Here is a 20,169-nt window from a genome sequence, read left to right as displayed (position 1 = left end):
ATCTTACCCAGACAAGTTTATAGTTAACTGTTTATTGTGATTTTGATGTTGCATGCATGATGCTGCTGATCTTATTGCTGGCTCAGGGCTATTATATATAGTACTATAAAAACTATATATTCTTAAACAAAAAAAGAAAATGCTAGGGAAACTCAGCAGGAATGACAGCGTCTGTGGAGAGAGAATACAGCCAACATTTCGAGTGAGGATGACTCTTTGTCAGACCCTTCGTCACCGCTCTGACGAAGGCTCATCCTGACTCGAAATGTTGGCTCTATTCCCTCTCCACGGATGCTGTCAGACCAGCTGAGTTTCTCCAGCATTTTCTGCTTTTGTTTCAGATTCCAGCATCCACAGTATTTTGCCTATATATTCTTAACACAGAAGCAACAAACTGGTATTTAGTGGCATTGTGATATTGTCACTTGACAAGTAATCCAGCCACTCCAGGGCAAGATCTGGGGACCTGGGTTCGAATCTCACCATGGAGAATGGTGAAATTTGAATTCAATAAAAAATCTGGAATTAAAAGTCTAATGATGACAATGAAGCCATTGTTGATTGTTGGAAAAATCCACCTGGGGTTCACTAATGCTCTTTGGGAAGAAAATCTGCCATTCCCTACCTGTTCTGGCCTACATGTGACTTCAGATAAAAGTTTAAAGTTTATTTATCAGTGTCACAAGTCAGCTTACATTAACACTGCAATGAAGTTACTGTGAAAATCCCCTAGTTGCCACACTCCGGTGGCTGTTCAGGTACACTGTGGGAGAATTTAGCATGGCCAATGCATCTAACCAGCATGTCTTTCGGACTGTGGCATAAACCCGGGCACCTGGAGAAACCCACGCAGACACACGGAGAAAGTGCAGATGCCGCACAGACAGTGACCCAAGCCAGGAATCAAACCCGGGAATCGATCCACAGCAATGTGTTTAACTCTCAAATGCCCTCTGAAATGGAGGGCAGTTAGTGATGGGCAATAAACGCTGGCCCAGCCAGCAATGTCCACATGCTGTCGGTAAATCTTAAAATATTTACTCTACACCATGCAAATTTTGGAAGTCATTTTTTAAATTTACTGCACAAATCATTTCACAATACTGTGGATGTTCTGATGCTCAGTCAGATGACAAGAGCCTGCTGTGAATCAGTACAATCATTGTGTATCTCCCCTCATATATATACCGTAATCCTCATTATACTACTCATCAGAAGACACACATACCTCTGTCCATCTGTAATGCTTGGTTCACCGGCTGCAGATCTACTTCCGTCAATATCCCAACTTTCACCAAAATGTTTCACTTTAGTAATTCTGGTTCCATTGCGTATGGTAAGATCATTTTTTCTCTTTCCCTTAAAATTACCACATAATCCACGAACCCATTCCCTGTAGGTAATGGGAAGAGTGATGTCTAAAGAGAAAGAAAATGAATATTTGAAACTTACCTGCAATGGTAATTATTTTAGATTACTTTTACTTTAACCTTATTTCATGCCAGATATTATGGGCGTGATTTTACCGGCTGTTCACGCCCCACTGCCACTGCACCGAGGACAGAGGATTTGGCGTTTGGCCAAATCTCCGTTCACTGCAGCGGGACCAGAGAAATCTCACTGGCGTGAACGGCCAGAAAATATCACACCATAACCTCAGTGGTTGGTAAGCTGATGGAGAAGATCCTGAGGGACAGGATTTATGAGCATTTAGAGAGGTTTAGTATGCTCAAGAATACTCAGCACGACTTTGTCAAAGGCAGATCGTGCCTTACGAGCCTGGTGGAGTTCTTCGAAAATGTGACTAAACACATTGACGAGGGAAAGCGGTAGATGTGGTTTATATGGATTTTAGCAAGGCGTTCGATAAGGTCCCCCATGCAAGGCTTCTCGAAAAAGTGAGAGGGCATGGGATCCATGGGATCCAGAACTGGCTTGTCCAAAGGAGGCAGAGAGTGTGTATAGATGGGTCTTTTTCTAATTGGAGGTCGGTCACCAGTGGTGTGCCCCAGGGATCTGTTCTGGGACCCTTGCTGTTTGTCATTTTCATAAATGACCTGGATGAGGAAGTGGAGGGATGGGTTGGTAAGTTTGCTGATGACACAAAGGTTGGTGGGGTTGTGGATAGTCTGGAGGGATGTCAGAAGTTACAGAGGGACATAGATAGGATGCAAGACTGGGCGGACAAGTGGCAGATGGACTTCAACCCAGATAAATGAGTCGTGGTCCATTTTGGCAGGTCGAATGGGATGAAGGAGTACAATATAAAGGGAAAGACTCTTAGTACGGTAGAGGATCAGAAGGACTTTGGGGTCCGGGTCCATAGGACTCTAAAATCGGCCCCGCAGGTGGAGGAGGTGGTTAAGAAGGCGAATGGTGTGCTGGCCTTTATCAATCGAGGGATTGAGTTTAGGAGTCCGGGGATAATGATGCAGCTATATAAGACCCTCGTCAGACCCCACTTGGAGTACTGTGCTCAGTTCTGGTAGCCTCATTACAGGAAGGATGTGGAAAAGATTGAAAGGGTGCAGAGGAGGTTTACAAGGATGTTGCCTGGATTGAGTGGCATGCCTTATGAGGATAGGCTGAGGGAGCTCGGTCTTTTCTCCTTGGAGAGACGTAGGATGAGAGGAGATCTAATAGAGGTATATAAGATGTTGAGAGGCATTGATCGGGTGGACTCTCAGAGGCTTTTTCCCAGGATGGAAATGGCTGCTACGAGAGGACACAGGTTTAAGGTGCTGGGGGGTAGGTACAGGGGAAATGTTAGGGGGAAGTTTTTCACACAGAGGGTGGTGGGCGAGTGGAATCGGCTGCCGTCAGTGGTGGTGGAGGCAAACTCAATAGGGTCTTTTAAGAGGCTCCTGGATGAGTACATGGGACTTAATAGGATGGAGGGTTATAGGTAGGTCTAGAAGGTAGGGATATGTTCGGCACAACTTGTGGGGCCAAAGGGCCTGTTTTGTGCTGTAGTTTTCTATGTTTCTATGTTTCCATAACGTTTCATTCAGCAGAAGGGACAGTTTTACCTGGAGAGGTAAAAGTAAATGTGTGGACCTTGCTATCGTATGGTGTAGGTGGGGTGAATTACATAGATGCTTTTGAGGGTAAGTTAGGTAAGAACATAAAGGCTAAAGGAAGGATATGTTGAGAGGGCAAAATGAAGAGGGGTGGGAGGAGGCTCGTGTGAGGCATAAACACCAGCTGTTTGTGCTGTAAATTCTGTGTAATTATGTACACTTCAGTCCAAATTTCTATTGTTGTTTTCAAATACTCCATTTCAAATAATGCTTCTTATGTTACTGGGAATATAGTCCATTTAAGAAAAGCCAACTGTGGTTGATCTGTGGGAATGTGAGGAAAGGCAAATGTCTGGAATTCTAAGGACCAGACAAGACCATTACAGAGACAATTCTTTTCAGACCAGACAGCTACATACTAAAATAAATATATTATGAAATAGAAGTGTCAAAACATTCTTAATGAGAAAAAAAGGCTTCTTCAGATGTGCTGAAGTGAGTTGCACCTGTGTACACTTTATAGGAAATATGCCGGTGCATTTGCACACTACTTTTGAAAAGGAACACATTTGAGACCAACCAAACCAAATTGATGATACTTCTCAAATTCAATTTGTCCTTCATCCTTTCAGGAGAAATTTCTGTCAAAATTATCAAGTCCTGTTGTGGTTTCAAGGATTGCTGCTCCGCCGATTAATCCGGTTTTATGTAAGTGACTCAGCTTGTAGCACAATTTTTAAAAATTAATTTGCCAAACACTCAAGAAAATAATGGAATTTGTGCCAAAAACAGCCAGTTGCTTGCACAGGTTGTTGTGTTAAGAAGGATACGGCATTAGGTCTTTGCTGTGGCACAAAGACATGAATCATCTTTATAGTAGGTTGCGGCAGTTCATAATCAGTCAGTTAATCTTCTTTCGAAATTCAACTTTAATCGATAGTGCAGTCACTGAGGAGCCTAACAAAAGGAGTAACCATCCCTGTCGCTGTGAATATCACATTCCACAGGAAGTTCTGGTTTTTGACTTTTAAGTATATCAATACGCAGTGCAATCACCCTAAATTAAGTCCACATTAGTCTATGCATTCATAAATCACTTAAGTGCCTAATACTACTGCTAATTTGTTCATAAAAATAATATCTTTAAATCATCAAATTGCAGTAATTATTTAATGCAACATGGTACAGAGTGATACGATCAGTCTAGCAAAGATCTTGCTTGGTACTGCAGGCAAACATTCTTACATTTATTAATCCTTGTCCCCTCATGCTGATTTTCTTCCTCCAGCTTTGGATCTTCATTGATATGCAGTTCCATGCGTACTGGTTACATTGCCCATGTGGCCATTTTTCATATGTGAACCTATTCAATTGCAAGGTGCACCAGAAGCAAATCTGATGGATGCACACTCACACACTTACAACCATGTGTATGTGTACGTGGACTCCTCTGGGTGAGAATTCCTCTCATTCACATTTGCTGTGTGCAGCCCATTTGTGGCACTTTGCAATTCCTTTCAGGTTGCCATTCAGCTAAGTATCTTAAAGGGACCACTGCTTGTGCATGGTCTGGTGGTCCCTGTACATTTGCAATTGCTGCATGGCTGTGCAACCATGCAGCTTAGAGGAAATGTTGGTCATTGGATGGCAAAGAGCAACAAGACCGTGGGATAATTTAGTCTTTTCTAACCATGGGCCATTGAAATTAATTGTCGCACTGTTACCTCTGCTCCTATTTACATCTGCTAACATAACGGAAGAAGATTGAGAGCAGGACCTAGCTCCATGACTCTGTGCCCTGCTGAAACCTGAGGCATGACCACTTTTAAAATTTTAATATATAACAGTAAGTCACGGCAGCGTTATGATGACTTACTAACGTCAATAAAGATAAATGTATTGATATATATTTTAGAAAACTTTCTACACAATATCTGGAATTGGATAACAAAGAACAAAGAACAAAGAAAATTACAGCACAGGAACAGGCCCTTCGGCCCTCCAAGCCTGCACCGACCATGCTGCCCGACTTAACTAAAACCCTCTACCCTTCCCATCCTATTCATGTACTTGTCAAGACGCCCCTTAAAAGTCACTACCATATCCGCTTCCACTACTCCCCCGGCAACGGGTTCCAGGCACCCACTACTCTCTGGGTAGAAAATCTGCCTCGTACATCTCCTTTAAACCTTGCCCCTCGCACCTTAAACCTGTGCCCCCTAGTAATTGACTCTTCCATCCTGGGAAAAAGCTTCTGACTATCCACTCTGTCCATGCCTCTCATAAGCTTGTAGACTTCAATCAGGTCTCCCCTCAACCTCCGTCGCTCCAGTGAGAACAAACCAAGTTTCTCCAACCTCTCCTCATAGCTAATGCCCTCCATACCAGGCAACATCCTGGTAAATCTTTTCTGTACCCTTTCCAAAGCCTCCACATCCTTCTGGTAGTGTGGCGACCAGAATTGAACACTATATTCCAAGTGCGGCCTAACTAAGGTTCTATAAAGCTTCAACATGACTTGCCAATTTTTAAACTCAATGGCTCGGCCGATGAAGGCAAGCATGCCGTATGCCTTCTTGACTACCTTCTCCACCTGTATTGCCACTTTCATTGACCTGTGTGCCTGTACATCCAGATCCCTTTGCCTATCAATACTCTTAAGGGTTCTGCCATTTACTGTATATTTCCTATTTGTATTAGACCTTCCAAAATGCATTACCTCACATTTGTCCGGATTAAACTCCATCTGCCATCTCTCTGCCCAAGTCTCCAACTGATCTATATCCTGTTGTATCCTCTGATGGTCCTCATCGCTATCTGCAAATCCACCAACCTTTGTGCTGTCCGCAAACTTACTCATCAAACCAGTTACATTTTCCTCCAAATCATTTATATATATTAGTAGTTGAAAAGAATGGCATTTGCAGAGGGCAGGAAGCAGATTCAATAGTTATTTTCAAAAGGGAATTGAATAAATACTTGAAGGGTAAACAGTGGGAAAGAGCAGGGGAGATGGCTAATCGGGTAGTTCTTTGAAAGATCTGGCACAAGCACAATGGACTGAAGAGCCTTCTGTGATTCTTAACCTCAGTTTATATGATAGCTAACAAAGTCAGATTGTTTTTGTGACTCTGAATGTCCACTGTCCTGAGTGCTGTGATCTTCAGTCAGGCTGTCTAACTCACAAAACTGTTAAAAGTGCAATTTTAAATGACTGGATACAGTGTTAGACAGTTAATCAGTAATTAGTATTGAAGTAATTGCTTACTGTACTTTGGTAATATTGAAAACCTTGAATTATATTGTCAGCTACAAACAACACTGTAATACCTGTGCTTTCTCTCTCATCAAAGCTGATGGCTAGGCCAAAGTCTGTTTCCAGGTGAAGTCCGTTGGATCTCTGATAGATTTGGAGACCATCATGAGGCCGAGCTGGGGGCTTTACTAGCTCACCATCCACCTGTGAAAAAGCCATTTATTCATTGCTGTGAACACTGCTGTTACTGATTAATGACCCGTCTTTAGCTTTTATTGTAGCAAAATGAAGTTGCGCTTGACGTAGTAATCTATCTTTAATCTTTGTGTTTTAAATGCTTACTACTTAAAAATCTACAAAACAAGCTCGGACATGAAATACAGAATCAGCTTTAAAATCAGTCATGTAAGCAATGCATTAAAGTCTGCAATGCTACTGCTTGAAAATTAAAGTAGGGAATTATTCTGTAGCCTAGATTTTCCAGTCATGCTGGTTTGCCAACTCACCACAAGTTTCCGCTGGTCTTTGAGCTGAACAGTATGGTTATACACTTCAATAAAGATCTCTTGCATGTGAACAATGCCCTTCCCTTCCTTCAGAGGAGCATTTTTGCCAACGATCCTGAACTTCTGAAGTCTGTTGGGAACGTCAGATGTTTCCACGAGAGTATACAGATGCTTAACTGTGAAGTGGTGGACCAAACCATCGAAGGCCAAATAATATGGTTCTCCCCCAATAGCACACTTGGTAAACCCTAAGAACAATAAATACATTTAGAATCCCGCGATGATCCAAGTCTGTAGGTGCTTCTTTGACCTGATCTATTAAAGTATTTATACTTGCTGCAAAAAGTGCCACCTAAGCATCCACATAATCACACTCCAAATCTCAAACATCTTTTAAATGCTCATTCCTGCAGAGCTCAGTCATTCTGATTTTTTGAGGTGGAAAATAATGCGTATTATAATATTACTTTATCAAATTTACATGACACAATGTTTTGGGCGGCACGGTAGCACAGTGGTTAGCACTGCTGCTTCACAGCTCCAGGGACCTGGGTTCGATTCCCGGCTTGGGTCACTGTCTGTGTGGAGTTTGCACATTCTCCTCGTGTCTGCGTGGCTTTCCTCCGGGTGCTCCGGCTTCCTCCCACAGTCCAAAGATGTGCGGGTTAGGTTGATTGGCTATGCTAAAATTGCCCCTCGTGTCTTGAGATGCGTAGGTTAGAGGGATTAGCGGGTAAATATGTAGGGATATGGGGGTAGGGCCTGGGTGGGATTGTGGTCGGTGTAGACTCGATGGGCCGAATGGCCTCTTTCTACACTGTAGGGTTTCTATGATTCTATGGAAGCGCAAGCAAGAATTGTATCATAACAGGAATGAAGAAAATGTCAGAGAACAAGAGAGGGGTAGCCCCTACCACAAAGTGAATTTATATAAAGATGTATGCAAAGATCAAAGAAGAAAAGGGTCCTTGAGCAAGGTATTCGAGGGTGCTCAGTGATATTGAGCAATACCAAAGAAAGAGGTAATACCTCTTAATAAATGAGACAAGAAAGTTAAGAAAAAAGTACCCAATAAATTTATAGAACATATAAAATAAAGTCTATATCCCTAATTGCTGTAACTGGCCAATGGAAGGTAGCAATTGGCTTTGTCAAAGGCAGATCGTGCCTTACGAGCCTGGTGGAGTTCTTCGAAAATGTGACTAAACACATTGACGAAGGGAAAGCGGTAGATGTGGTTTATATGGATTTTAGCAAGGCGTTTGATAAGGTCCCCCATGCAAGGCTTCTAGAAAAAGTGAGAGGGCATGGGATCCAAGGAGCTGCTGCCCTGTGGATCCAGAACTGGCTTGCCCAAAGGAGGCAGAGAGTGTGTATAGATGGGTCTTTTTCTAATTGGAGGTCGGTCACCAGTGGTGTGCCCCAGGGATCTGTTCTGGGACCCTTGCTGTTTGTCATTTTCATAAATGACCTGGATGAGGAAGTGGACGGATGGGTTGGTAAGTTTGCCGACGACACGAAGGTTGGTGGGGTTGTGGATAGTCTGGAGGGATGTCAGAAGCTGCAGAGGGACATAGATAGGATGCAAGACTGGGCGGAGAAGTGGCAGATGGACTTCAACCCAGATAAATGTGTAGTGGTCCATTTTGGCAGGTCAAATGGGATGAAGGAGTACAATATTAAGGGAAAGACTCTTAGTACTGTAGAGGATCAGAAGAACCTTGGGGTCCGGGTCCATAGGACTCTAAAATTGGCCCCGTAGGTGGAGGAGGTGGTTAGAAGGCGTATGGTGTGCTGGCCTTTATCAATCGAGGGATTGAGTTTAGGAGTCCGGGGATAATGATGCAGCTATATAAGACCCTCGTCAGACCCCACTTGGAGTACTGTGCTCAGCTCTGGTCGCCTCATTACAGGAAGGATGAGGAAAAGATTGAAAGGGTGCAGAGGCGATTTACAAGGATGTTGCCTGGATTGAGTGGCATGCCTTATGAGGATAGGCTGAGGGAGCTCGGTCTTTTCTCCTTGGAGAGACGTAGGATGAGAGGAGACCTAATAGAGGTATATAAGATGTTGAGAGGCATAGATCGGGTGGACTCTCAGAGGCTTTTTCCCAGGGTGGAAATGGCTGCTACGAGAGGACACAGGTTTAAGGTGCTGGGGTGTAGGTACAGGGGAAATGTTAGGGGTAAGTTTTTCACACAGAGGGTGGTGGGCGAGTGGAATCAGCTGCCGTCAGTGGTGGTGGAGGCAAACTCAATAGGGTCTTTTAAGAGACTCCTGGATGAGTATATGGGACTTAATAGGATGGAGGGTTATAGGTAGGCCTAAAAGGTAGGGATATATTCGGCACAACTTGTGAGGCCGAAGGGCCTGTTTTGTGCTGTAGTTTTTCTATGTTTCTAATATAGAATTGGGACAGCTGGTTTACTCACAAACATTTTATCCTCTTGGGGGAAATTATGAGGGGGGGGACATTTCACAGCTTGATTTGCTTAAAAATCATCCATCAACCTTTAATATATTTTGAATAAGATAGTAGCTACCACTTTCAGTTACACACCAATGGATTTGCAGATATATTGCCCATTTTTCTTCAAACTGCAGTTCTCGTTAGAGCTACAGCCATAATCTGTGCAGTTTATCCCACCGTCTTTTCCACAGCTACATTTTTGGGCACAGTGTGGGGTCAGCCATATTTCTCCAATCTGAAACGGTTGCACATAAATGTTATTAAAGCTATATAGACATATCAATATAACAAAGCTATACAGTGTGTGTTTGCAGGAGAGAATAGTAACCAACTTTCACTGATGTTTCATATCTTTACTAAGAAAATCTCAACAACATGAATAATTAGATTGCCAACCCTCCAGGATGGAGGTGAAATACAGCGGATACTGGAATCCGAAACAGAAACAGAAAATGCTGGAAAATCTCAGCAGGTAGAGGGGCGGCACGGTGGCAGAGTGGTTAGCACTGCTGCCTCACAGCGCCAGGGGCATGGTTTTGATTCCCGGCTTGGGTCACTGTCACATTCTCCTCGTGTCTGCGTGGGTTTCCTCCGGCTTCTCCGGTTTCCTCCCACAGTCTGAAAGACGTGCGGGTTAGGTGCATTGACCCGAACAGGCGCCGGAGTGTGGGACTGGGGGAATTTCACAGTAACTTCATTTCAGTGTTAATGTAAGCCTTAATCTTGTGACAGTAATAAATAAACGTTAAACTTTAGGTACGATAGCATCTGCAGAGAGAATAGAGCCAATCTTTTGAGTCAGAGTTCTGACAAAGGATCGTCCTGACTCAGAACATTGGCTCTATTCTCTCTCCACAGATGCAGTGAGACCTGCTAAGATTTTCCAGAATTTTCTGTTTCTCTCCAGGATTGGCCTGGAGTCTCCAGGGACAGAATCAAATTCCGGGCGCTGCTGCGTGCGACCCTGGAGAAAAATCATGGTGCCATTTAAAAAATGTTGCTCATTTCCTTTGAACATTTCTCATTACCAGGTATAAAAACATTGAAAATGAGAAATAAAGGCTGTTTGGCAGACAGTGAAGCATCATCCACTTGGGTAACAAGTGTTTTCGCTTTGGAAGGCTATCAAATTAGCCATCTTTCCTGCTTTTTCCCCACTGTTCACCCGTCAAGTATTTGTTCAAGTTCTTTTTGATACAAGGGTGTGTTGGCCAACTAATGGCTGGAGCATAGGGTCAAGGCGTGTGATGAAACTTTCATGAATACAATCACAGTTGGCAAACTTAAAAATAATGAACAAAAATATCAGATAAAAACCAAAAATCTACTGGAAATACATAGAGGGGAATTTTTCCATCCCACTCGCCATGGAAATCGAAGCAGGCGGGGGGCAGACTATGCAAAGGTCCGTTTAACTCGGGTGGGATTTTCCACTTTGGGAGCGAACACGGCTGGAAAATCCCGCCCATAACCTCATACAGAGGTCCCTCAGCCTCAGCAAAGAAAAAACACATGCTGGTATTGACAAGCTTTGACAAAGGATTATCTGGACTCGAAACGTTAGCTCTTTTCTCCCCTTACAGATGCTTCCAGACCTGCTGAGATTTTCCTGCGTTTTCTCCCTCTGCTGGTATTCTATGTGCAACTCTTTGTACAAATGGTATGCAGCATGCTGCAGGCATCTTTTCAAGAACAGCATTGCCGGTCTTTCTCTTACCTTTGCAGGAGTTGACACATTCTACCTGTTTCTACTTGTTAGGTAGTATAACCCAGGGATGGAACAACAGCATCCCCTTGTGCTCTCGATCAGATTTTCACATATGTCCCAAGTGTTTTTCTTCAGTTTTGTTGCAGGTGGATTGGGTTACTGCTGAGTAAGACAGGCTTTGGTTCCAATCATTAAGCTGTTTTATTCCACAGGAACGTGAGAAACAGTAATTATGATCAAATTCATGTAGTTCAATTCTGGTGCAATTTTTGGCCTTGATGCCTTAGTTTCTCTGTTGCAAAGTTGGCAGCCCCAACTTCAGATGTGGGAGCTACTGATGTTGGAACATATGAACAGGAGTAGCCTGTTTGGCCCCTCTCGCCTGCTCCACCATTTAATTAGCTCATGGCTTATCTTCTACCTCTATGCTATCTTCCTCATTACTCCCAGGTCCCTTGATGTCATTGGTATCTTGATATCTACTGACCTCTGCTTTGAACGTACTCAATGTCTAAACCTCCACAGCCCTCTGTGGTAGGGAATTCCAAAGATTAACAAAAGAAATTGCACCTCATCTTGGTCCTAAATGGCCTGCCTCTTATTCTGAGACTCTGTCCCCTGGATCTAGACCCCCAAACAGGGGAAACACTGTTCCTGCATTTAGGCTGTTGAGCCCTGTAAGAATTTTATAAACTTCAATGAGCCCACCTTTCATTCTTCTGAACTCTAGATAATACAGGCCCAGTCTCCTCAATCTTTTCTCATAGGATAATCATGCCATCCCTGGGATTAACTGGTGAACATTTGCCACATTCTTTCAATGGCCAGTATATCCTTCCGTAAGTAAGGAGACCAAAACTACACACAATACTCCAGGTGTGGTTCCACCAAGACTCCATACAACTATAGTAAGAATTCCTTTCTCCTGTACTCAAATCACCTTGCAATAAAGGCCAACATACAATTTGCCTTCCTAATTGCCTGTTGCAACTGCTTATTAGCTTTCAGCACCTTATCAACAAGAACACCAAGGTCTCTGGAAATCAACACCAATTACCAAGAAATTCTCCACATTTCTATTTTTACTACCAAAGTGGATAACTTCACATTATTCCACTTATATTCCATCTGTCATGTTTTCTACTCCCTTAGCCTCACAATTCACATTCCCACCAAGTTCTGTGTCTTCAGCAAATTTGAAAATATTACATTTAATCCCCAAATCCAAATCATTGATCTAGATTGTGAATAGCTGGGGTCCAAGCACTGATCCCTGCGGTACCTCACTAGTCCCATCTTGCCGACTTGAGAATAATCCATTTACCTCAACTCCCTGTTTTCTATCCATGAACCAATCCTCAATTCATCTCAGTATATTTCCCCCAATCCCATGAGCTCTAATTTTGTTTGTTGTGGAACTTTATCGACAACCACTCAAGGACAAGGGAGGGAATCTATGCGTGGAGCCAGAGGAAATGGGCGAGGTGTTAAATGAGTACTTTGCATCAGTATTCACCAAAGAGAAGGACTTGGTGGATGATGAGTCTGGGAAAGGATGTGTAGATAGTTTGAGTCATGTTGAGATCAAAAAGAAGGAGGCATTGGGGTTTTTGAGAAACATTAAAGTAGACAAGTCCCCAGGGCCTGATGGGATATACCCCAGAATACTGAGAGAGGCAAGGGAGGAAATTGCTGGGGCCTTGAGAGAAATCTTTGTATCTTCACTGGCTACAGGGGAGGTCCCAGAGGATTGGAGAATAGCCAATGTTGTTCCTTTGTTTAAGAAGGGGAGCAAGAATAATCCAGGTAATTACTGGCCGGTGAGCCTTACATCAGTGGTAGGGAAATTATTGGAGAGGATTCTTCGAGACAGGATTTATTCCCACTTGGAAATAAGTGGACGTATTAGTGAGAGGCAACAAGGTTTTGTGAAGTGGAGGCCGTGTCTCACGAACTTGATCGAGTTTTTTGAGGAAGTGACGAAGATGATTGATGAGGGTAGGGCAGTGGATGTTGTCTACATGGACTTCAGTAAGGCCTTTGACAAGGTCCCTCATGGCAGACTGGTGCAGAAGGTGAAGTCACATGGGATCTGATGTGAGCTAGCAAGGTGGATACAAAACTGGCTCGGTCAAAGAAGACAGAGGGTAACAGTGGAAGGGTGTGTTTCTGAATGGAGGGCTGTGACAAGTGGTGTTCCTCAGGGATCAGTGCTGGGACCTTTGCTGTTTGTAATATATATAAATGATTTGGAGGAAAATGTAACTGGTTTGATTAGTAAGTTTGTGGACAACACGAAGGTTGGTGGATTTGCGGATAGCGATGAGGACCATCAGAGGATACAGCAGGATATAGATCAGTTGGAGACTTGGGCGGAGAGATGGCAGATGGAGTTTAATCCGGACAAATGTGAGGTAATGCATTTTGGAAGGTCTAATACAGATAGGAAATATACAGTAAATGAAAGAACCCTTAAAAGTATTGATAGGCAAAGGGATCTGGGTGTACAGGTACACAGGTCACTGAAAGTGGCAATGCAGGTAGAGAAGATAGTCAAGAAGGCATACGGCATGCTTGCCTTCATCGGCCGAGGCATTGAGTTTTAAAATTGGCAAGTCATGTTGCAGCTTTATAGAACATTAGTTAGGCCACACTTGGAATATAGTGTTCAATTCTGGTCGCCACACTACCAGAAGGGTGTGGAGGCTTTGGAGAGGGTACGGAAAAGATTTACCAGGATGTTCCCTGGTATGGAGGGCATTAGCTATGAGGAGAGGTTGGAGAAACTTGGTTTGTTCTCACTGGAGCAACGGAGGTTGAGGGGAGACCTGATAGAAGTCTACAAGATTATGAGAGGCACGGACAGGACAGAGTGGATAGTCAGAAGCTTTTTCCCAGGGTGAAAGAGTCAATTACTGGGGGGCACAGGTTTAAGGTGCGAGGGGCAAGGTCTAAAGGAGAGGTACGAGGCAGATTTTTTACACAGAGAGTAGTGGGTGCCTGGAACCCGTTGCCGGGGGAGGTCGTGGAAGCGGATACGGTAGTGACTTTTAAGGGGCGTGACAAGTACATGAATAGGATGGGAATAGAGGGATATTGTCCCCGGAGGGTAGGGGGTTTTAGTTCAGTCGGGCAGCATGGTTGGTGCAGGCTTGGAGGGACGAAGGGCCTGTTCCTGTGCTGTAATTTTCTTTGTTCTTTCTAAAATCCAAATTCACCACATTCACTGGTTCTCCCTTATCAATCCTGTTAGTAACATCCTCAAAATATTCCAACAGATTTGTCAGATATGATTTCCTTTCATAAATCCATGTTGCCTCTGCCTGATCCTACCATTATTTTCTGCAGGAGAGGGGGAGAAAGAACGAGGGACAGGGCACCCTAAAGTTGGAGATGCTCTCTGAAGACTTTTTAATAAAGCTTATATTTATACTGGCCACAGCTACCAGATCACTATTTTGGAAGCTATCATTGTTCTGCCTAGTGGCAGCAGTAGCTGGCATTCAAAGGGGATGATGAGATGCAACTTTTCCCAGTAATGAGATTAGCAGGCATTCAGACAGAATCAGGTGTAGATAGCTATCATCAGAAACAGCTTACCTAAACGACTGAGATCAGTGGAGGTATACAGATAGTAATTTCAAGAGTCACGGGATGTGAGAGATGCAGACAGCTCAAATACACAGAGGGGAGAATCAGTGAGAAACCATGATATAATTGCCAGCACCTGCAGAAGTAGGCAGGCCAGTTTAACATCTCGCAGCCTAGAGGCATTGTAATATCTAAGAACCGGAGAGGCTATTTTAACATCTGAGAAGTCTTAGAGCCAATGTAGTGCAGGAACCTTCATAAAGACATTTTAAATATCTTCGTTGGACCAGGGGAAGATATTTCCCAGACTTGATTATCCACCTTGTATTGTGTGGTAACTATAAACTGGATTTGATTTATAGATTTATTTAATTTGGATGTTAATTTGGGAATGTCTAAAGGCGTTCAGGGATCGCAAATATATATTTTGGAACAAGGGGTAATTTCGATACAAACTAGAACTATAACATTCGAATGCAATTAAATATATGAATTACTAAACACACAGTTTAGTGATTCATATATTTAATTGTCTTAGAGTGTTATAGTCCTATTCGTGTGTATTTGTCTTTAATTTAATAAATAGGCTTTCATAATTGTTACAGAATGACTGGATTGGTTATTCTCACTGGGGGTTTCACATGACTCCTCACACTATTCCAAAAACAAAGCTATACACCACAATGAACTGGTGTTTCAAGTTGAGATGCTCTTGCAGATACCATCTATGTGGTTTGTGACAAAGGATACCACTCCACAAAGTAATCAATGGCTGCAGCTATGGCTATTTCGCAGCCACAGAGGCAAAATAGCTATTTGGAATATTGGCCCTGGCCTGCTGCTTGAAGGTTGTCTCCATGCATCAGCCAGAAATTAGCAGTTGTGCAGGTCACATATTCAACTGGAATATTCAGTTGACATCTCCTCTATGCCCTTAATAGGTCCTATATGGGCCTTAATTGGCTACTTGCCACTTGCTTGCTGGTAGCCACCAGCCACCTCCCCCTCCTCCCACCACACCAAAACCATTCACTTTTCAGATAACCTAGAAGCAGGAACATGTCAGCAAACTGCTCTGATGCCAATTTTGCAGCTTTCCTGTCTCCAGTCCCGCCTCCACTCAAAGGAAACATTCTGCCCACAAAGCAACGGATTCAAGTTGCATTCCAGGACTTCAGCATATAATCAGCTTGATACTCCCAGTTCAGCAATGGATATTCGGCCTTTCAGAGGAGATGATAAACTGAAGCTTTGTCTGTCTATTTGGGTGGCTGTCAAAAATTCCAGTACCATTTGATCGTAGAGTAGCGGAGTTCTTCCAGTGTCTCAACCAATATGTATACTTCAAAGACACTATTAAAAATAGCTTATCTGCTTATTCATCTGATTGCTGTTGGTAGGACCTTGTAGTGTACAAATTGGTTACTTCATGTGCCTACATAACAATTTGGACAACACTTCAAAAGTAGCTCTTTGACTGTGAAGTGCTTAGGGAGAGCCAGAAGATATGGAAGTTTCATTTAAATTACTATTATTTCTATTACCATGAAGAATAATGACATTCCATGCTTGTGACTGGTCCTTTCAGAATCAAATATAGAAGGAATAGAAAGAAACAGCACCCTCTTCTGATGCAATATAAATTGTTGTTCCCTTTGAGATTTGATATTCTTGTGAATCTGTCCTGATGAGTGCAAGAAAAGTTAAAGTAAAGTTTATTTATTAGTCATAAGCACATTCTCACTGCAATGAAGTTACTGTGAAAATCCCCTAGTCGCCACACTCCGCTGTCTGTTCGGGTACACTGAGGGAGAATTTTGCATGACCAATTCGCCTAACCAGCACATCTTTCAGACTGTGGGAGGAAACTGGAGCACCCGGAGGAAACCCACGCAGACACGGGGAGAACATGCAAACTCCACACAGCCAGTGATCCGAGGCCGGAATCAAACCCGGGTTCCTGGCGCTGTGAGGCAGCAGTGCTAACCATGATGTCACCATGCCGCCCCAATGCTGAAAAGCTTTGACAACATTTCTCTTTTTTCAACTCTAATTCTGTACTACAAAGTGACAATTTTCATTCATGTAATGAAACAACGTGTTGTAAGTCTCACAAACAGCACTTAGATAAATGACCAGATAATACTTCAGTGATAATGAAAACAGAAAATGCTGGTAAAACTCAGCAGGTCTGGCAACATCTGTGGAAAGAGAATCAAGAGTTAACATTCGTGTCAAATATGACGCTTCTTCAGAACAGATGCTTCCCACAATGTCAAACATTAGCAAGAAAACAGTCTGTTCTTCTTTGAATAGTATCATGGGGTCTTTTACATACACCTGAGAAGGCAGACAGTGTAGCAGATCCTTCGTACATCAATGAACATTGACCTAGATTATGGCCAGGATTCTCCAACCTTGTCCGCTTCTGGGATTCTCTGGTCCCGCTGCTGTGAATGGAAATTTGGCTAAATGCCAAATTCTCCATCGTCACTGGTCACTGTGGTAGGCCATCGAGCTGAATCCTGGCTTATATATTCAAATCTCTGAAGTGGGATTGAAGCTACAGCCTTCTGACACAAAGGCAAAAGTGCTATTATTCAACCAAGACACCTTCTATCAAAGAATATGTATAATCCACTTCTCAAAATCTGTAGTCTTTCCTGAAATTAGTTCATTGAGACTTTTCTTGGCATACTTACACAATGATAATTATCGTTTTTGTCTCTGCAACCGCATTCACTGATTGGAACGCAGCTGTCATCACTGAGTACAAAACCGTTGTCACATACACATCCTTCTATACACACTGAAGGCTTGGCACAGCTGGATTCTGCGTAGATATTATTGCATGTAGGGGGACAAGCCGGAGCACAGTTCATGTAGTAGCTGTTTGGTGGACAATACAGAGCTGCAAAAGCAAATATAAAACATTTCCACAAAATCAGTAAATTAAATTTGCCAGATCAGGTGAAAGAACAAAGGCAAAAATTATTGAATAACTTTCAATGATCCTTGAGAAAAATCAAATAATTTATTTTGTGTAAGTTGAACCAAGCAGAAAGACGACTAAAGCAATTTCAGGTGCACAGACATTCAGAATAATCGTAAGACAATAGAGTTCAACTTTAATCGTTTCAAATTCTTTCTTATTCTTATTCCAAGCAATAGCTTCTTATTGGAAGGTAATGTCTAGTCCTGGTGTATTTCTATGTTTAGATTGGCAGATGGGAAATTCTTTGGATAATAGATAATTTGCTGCTTATTCCTTCTCACTAATTCTCTCCCCCTGCATCTCTCTCGAAGGCAATGATTCATTTGCTGCTTGCTAGGACCTGACTTGAAAGAATGTTCCCAATGGTGAGGTAGTCCAAAACTAGGAATCATAGTTTGAGGATAAGGGATAAACCTTTTAGGGCTGAGGTGAGGAGAGATTTCTTCACCCAGAGAGTGGTGAGTGTGTGGAATTCACTACCACAGGATGTAGTTAGAGCCAAAATGTTGTATGATTTCAAGAAGAAATTAAATGTAGCTCTTGGGGCTAAAGGGATCATTCTATTTTCTATGTTCCTATAATTGTTTCAGCATCTTTCTCAAGTGATCATGATTCATGTTGAGCCTTGGAACGTAAATGTTATAGGCCATCCTGCCACAGAGGATATCTTAACCCAATCCTCTCAACATCTACATATGTGCATTCTGAGCAACAGTTACTGGGTAGTGATTAGAAGCATGAACCCTGGAGAATTTCACTTGCCAACATTGGGAGTTGATGCCAATCCCAATGTTTTTAATACCACTCTGGTAGAAAGCAAGTAAGTTAACATTAAATGAAAACTGAACCGTAGATTTCACATGCTGTACAGCTCAGCTATTCAATGAATGAACCTATGGCACGGTAGCACAGTGGTTAGCACTGCTGCTTCACAGCTCCAGGGTCTCGGGTTCGATTCCCGGCTCGGGTCACTGTCTGTGTGGAGTTTGCACATTCTCCTCGTGTCTGCGTGGGTTTCCTCCGGGTGCTCCGGTTTCCTCCCACAGTCCAAAGATGTGCGGGTTAGGTTGATTGGCTAGGTTAAAAAAAAAATTGCCCCTTAGAGTCCTGGGATGCGTAGGTTAGAGGGATTAGTGGGTAAAGTGCGTGGGGTGGGGCCTGGGTGGGATTGTGGTCAGTGCGGACTCGATGGGCCGAGTGGCCTCCTTCTGCACTGTAGGATTTCTGTGACTGTTAGATGTTATAACAGTTTTTGGAGCTGGATCTTCTCCTGACTTGGAGTTGACAATGCTGGGAGGAAAGATGTATCCATGTAGCTAAACCTGGGGATCCCTAGCCTTTACCATAAATAACTGTCGAAAATTTACATGCCAATGATCTTGAAACTTATGCCAGAATCACACCCAATGGTGATCTATACTATTGATCCGTTAGAATATTTTGAGTCAGGAGAGATCATCTGATTTGAATTCCGTCAGCATGCACTTGCATTGCTAGGACTGTTTCTAGGCCAGACATCTTGGCCACACAAGGCCACACATTGTGGTGGGGGAGTGGGGGCAATGTTGACACCCTGAGAGCTTCCTGATAATGGCCTGGAAGCTTGCTTGCAGGGGCCAGGCCTTGATCTTGTCCTAGACCTTCAATTTGGGTTTTTAACCTCTGGTCAACCTTCACCAGCCCTACACTGATTTTTTTGAGAACCAGGTCACATGAATTCCAATTTTGGGAGTCCCTTCATGTTTGTGCACTGATGGCTGTTTTGATGTTTTTGGAGGTGCGGCTACAGCAGGCCGGTGCAGATAGTTTGATGCTTGTCTGTGATCTAGCATATGTCTTTGGCCCTAGTGATGTACTAGCTCCCACCAAAATTGCAGTGGGTACAGGTCAAAAAGATTGTGTATTTTCAGGCCCCTTGTTCTTTTAATTTTGCAGAATATATGCCTCTCCATTGAGTGTCTTGTTCATGTATCATATTGTGACAATGCTATATTGCACCATATATTTGAATATTGATATACATATGTGTGTGTGAGTTATTTAACTTTCATTAACTTAATCTCTCTCCTGCAAATAACATAATATAATCATAACATATAACAATCAACTTACGGCAGAATGTACTGTTCCTCCATTTAATTTCTACTCCCTCTTCCTTACAAGCATCAACATAGTTTTGGATGTTATCACAGAGTGTTGGAATCATGTCATTATACTTGCACATGTCCTGTATACAGTTCTTGATGAAGAAATCTGGGTTAACAAAGTGATGACAAGATTTGTATTTATCATACATCAGCTCCTGGCACTGGGACTCAATGATCAGTTTCTCTCCTGGGGTGCAAAGCGAGTCCACTTGTCTTCTGTTGTCCGGTTGACAGCTAGTAAAAACAGACAGCACAGATTTTATTATACTTCAAACATTCTAACTCTTTTCTTTAATTACATGGCTCCAAATGGCATGTCTTTAAAAGGCTATTACAACAGTCTGCGAATAAGTGATGTTTGTGATAACTCAAATATGATGAATATGTCGATATCAATTAACATGCTCCTTTATCTATTTATGGCAGAGAGAAGTGTGAAATAAGCATTTGTATGGTAATGTGTCAATGATAATTTT

At 42.8% G+C, this 20,169-nt stretch overlaps 1 protein-coding gene across 1 annotated transcript in view; it reads right to left on the bottom strand.

The window, feature by feature from the left end:
- LOC144485739 (IgGFc-binding protein-like) overlaps positions 1–20,169 on the bottom strand; it is an 80,261-nt gene that overhangs the window by 19,944 nt on the left and 40,148 nt on the right. Inside the window, exons 28-33 of the mRNA XM_078203848.1 lie at positions 19,659–19,927; positions 17,254–17,462; positions 9,343–9,487; positions 6,783–7,030; positions 6,351–6,480; positions 1,229–1,418 (exon numbers count right to left, since the gene is read on the bottom strand). Coding sequence (XP_078059974.1) covers positions 1,229–1,418; positions 6,351–6,480; positions 6,783–7,030; positions 9,343–9,487; positions 17,254–17,462; positions 19,659–19,927 — 1,191 coding nt within the window. The remainder of the gene's footprint in view (positions 1–1,228; positions 1,419–6,350; positions 6,481–6,782; positions 7,031–9,342; positions 9,488–17,253; positions 17,463–19,658; positions 19,928–20,169) is intronic.

The sequence above is a fragment of the Mustelus asterias genome, chromosome 3 (assembly GCF_964213995.1).
Source record: "Mustelus asterias chromosome 3, sMusAst1.hap1.1, whole genome shotgun sequence".
Classification (NCBI taxonomy): domain Eukaryota; kingdom Metazoa; phylum Chordata; class Chondrichthyes; order Carcharhiniformes; family Triakidae; genus Mustelus; species Mustelus asterias.
Note: the sequence above shows the minus strand (reverse complement) of the source record. Positions and strands in the feature narration are given on the sequence as shown.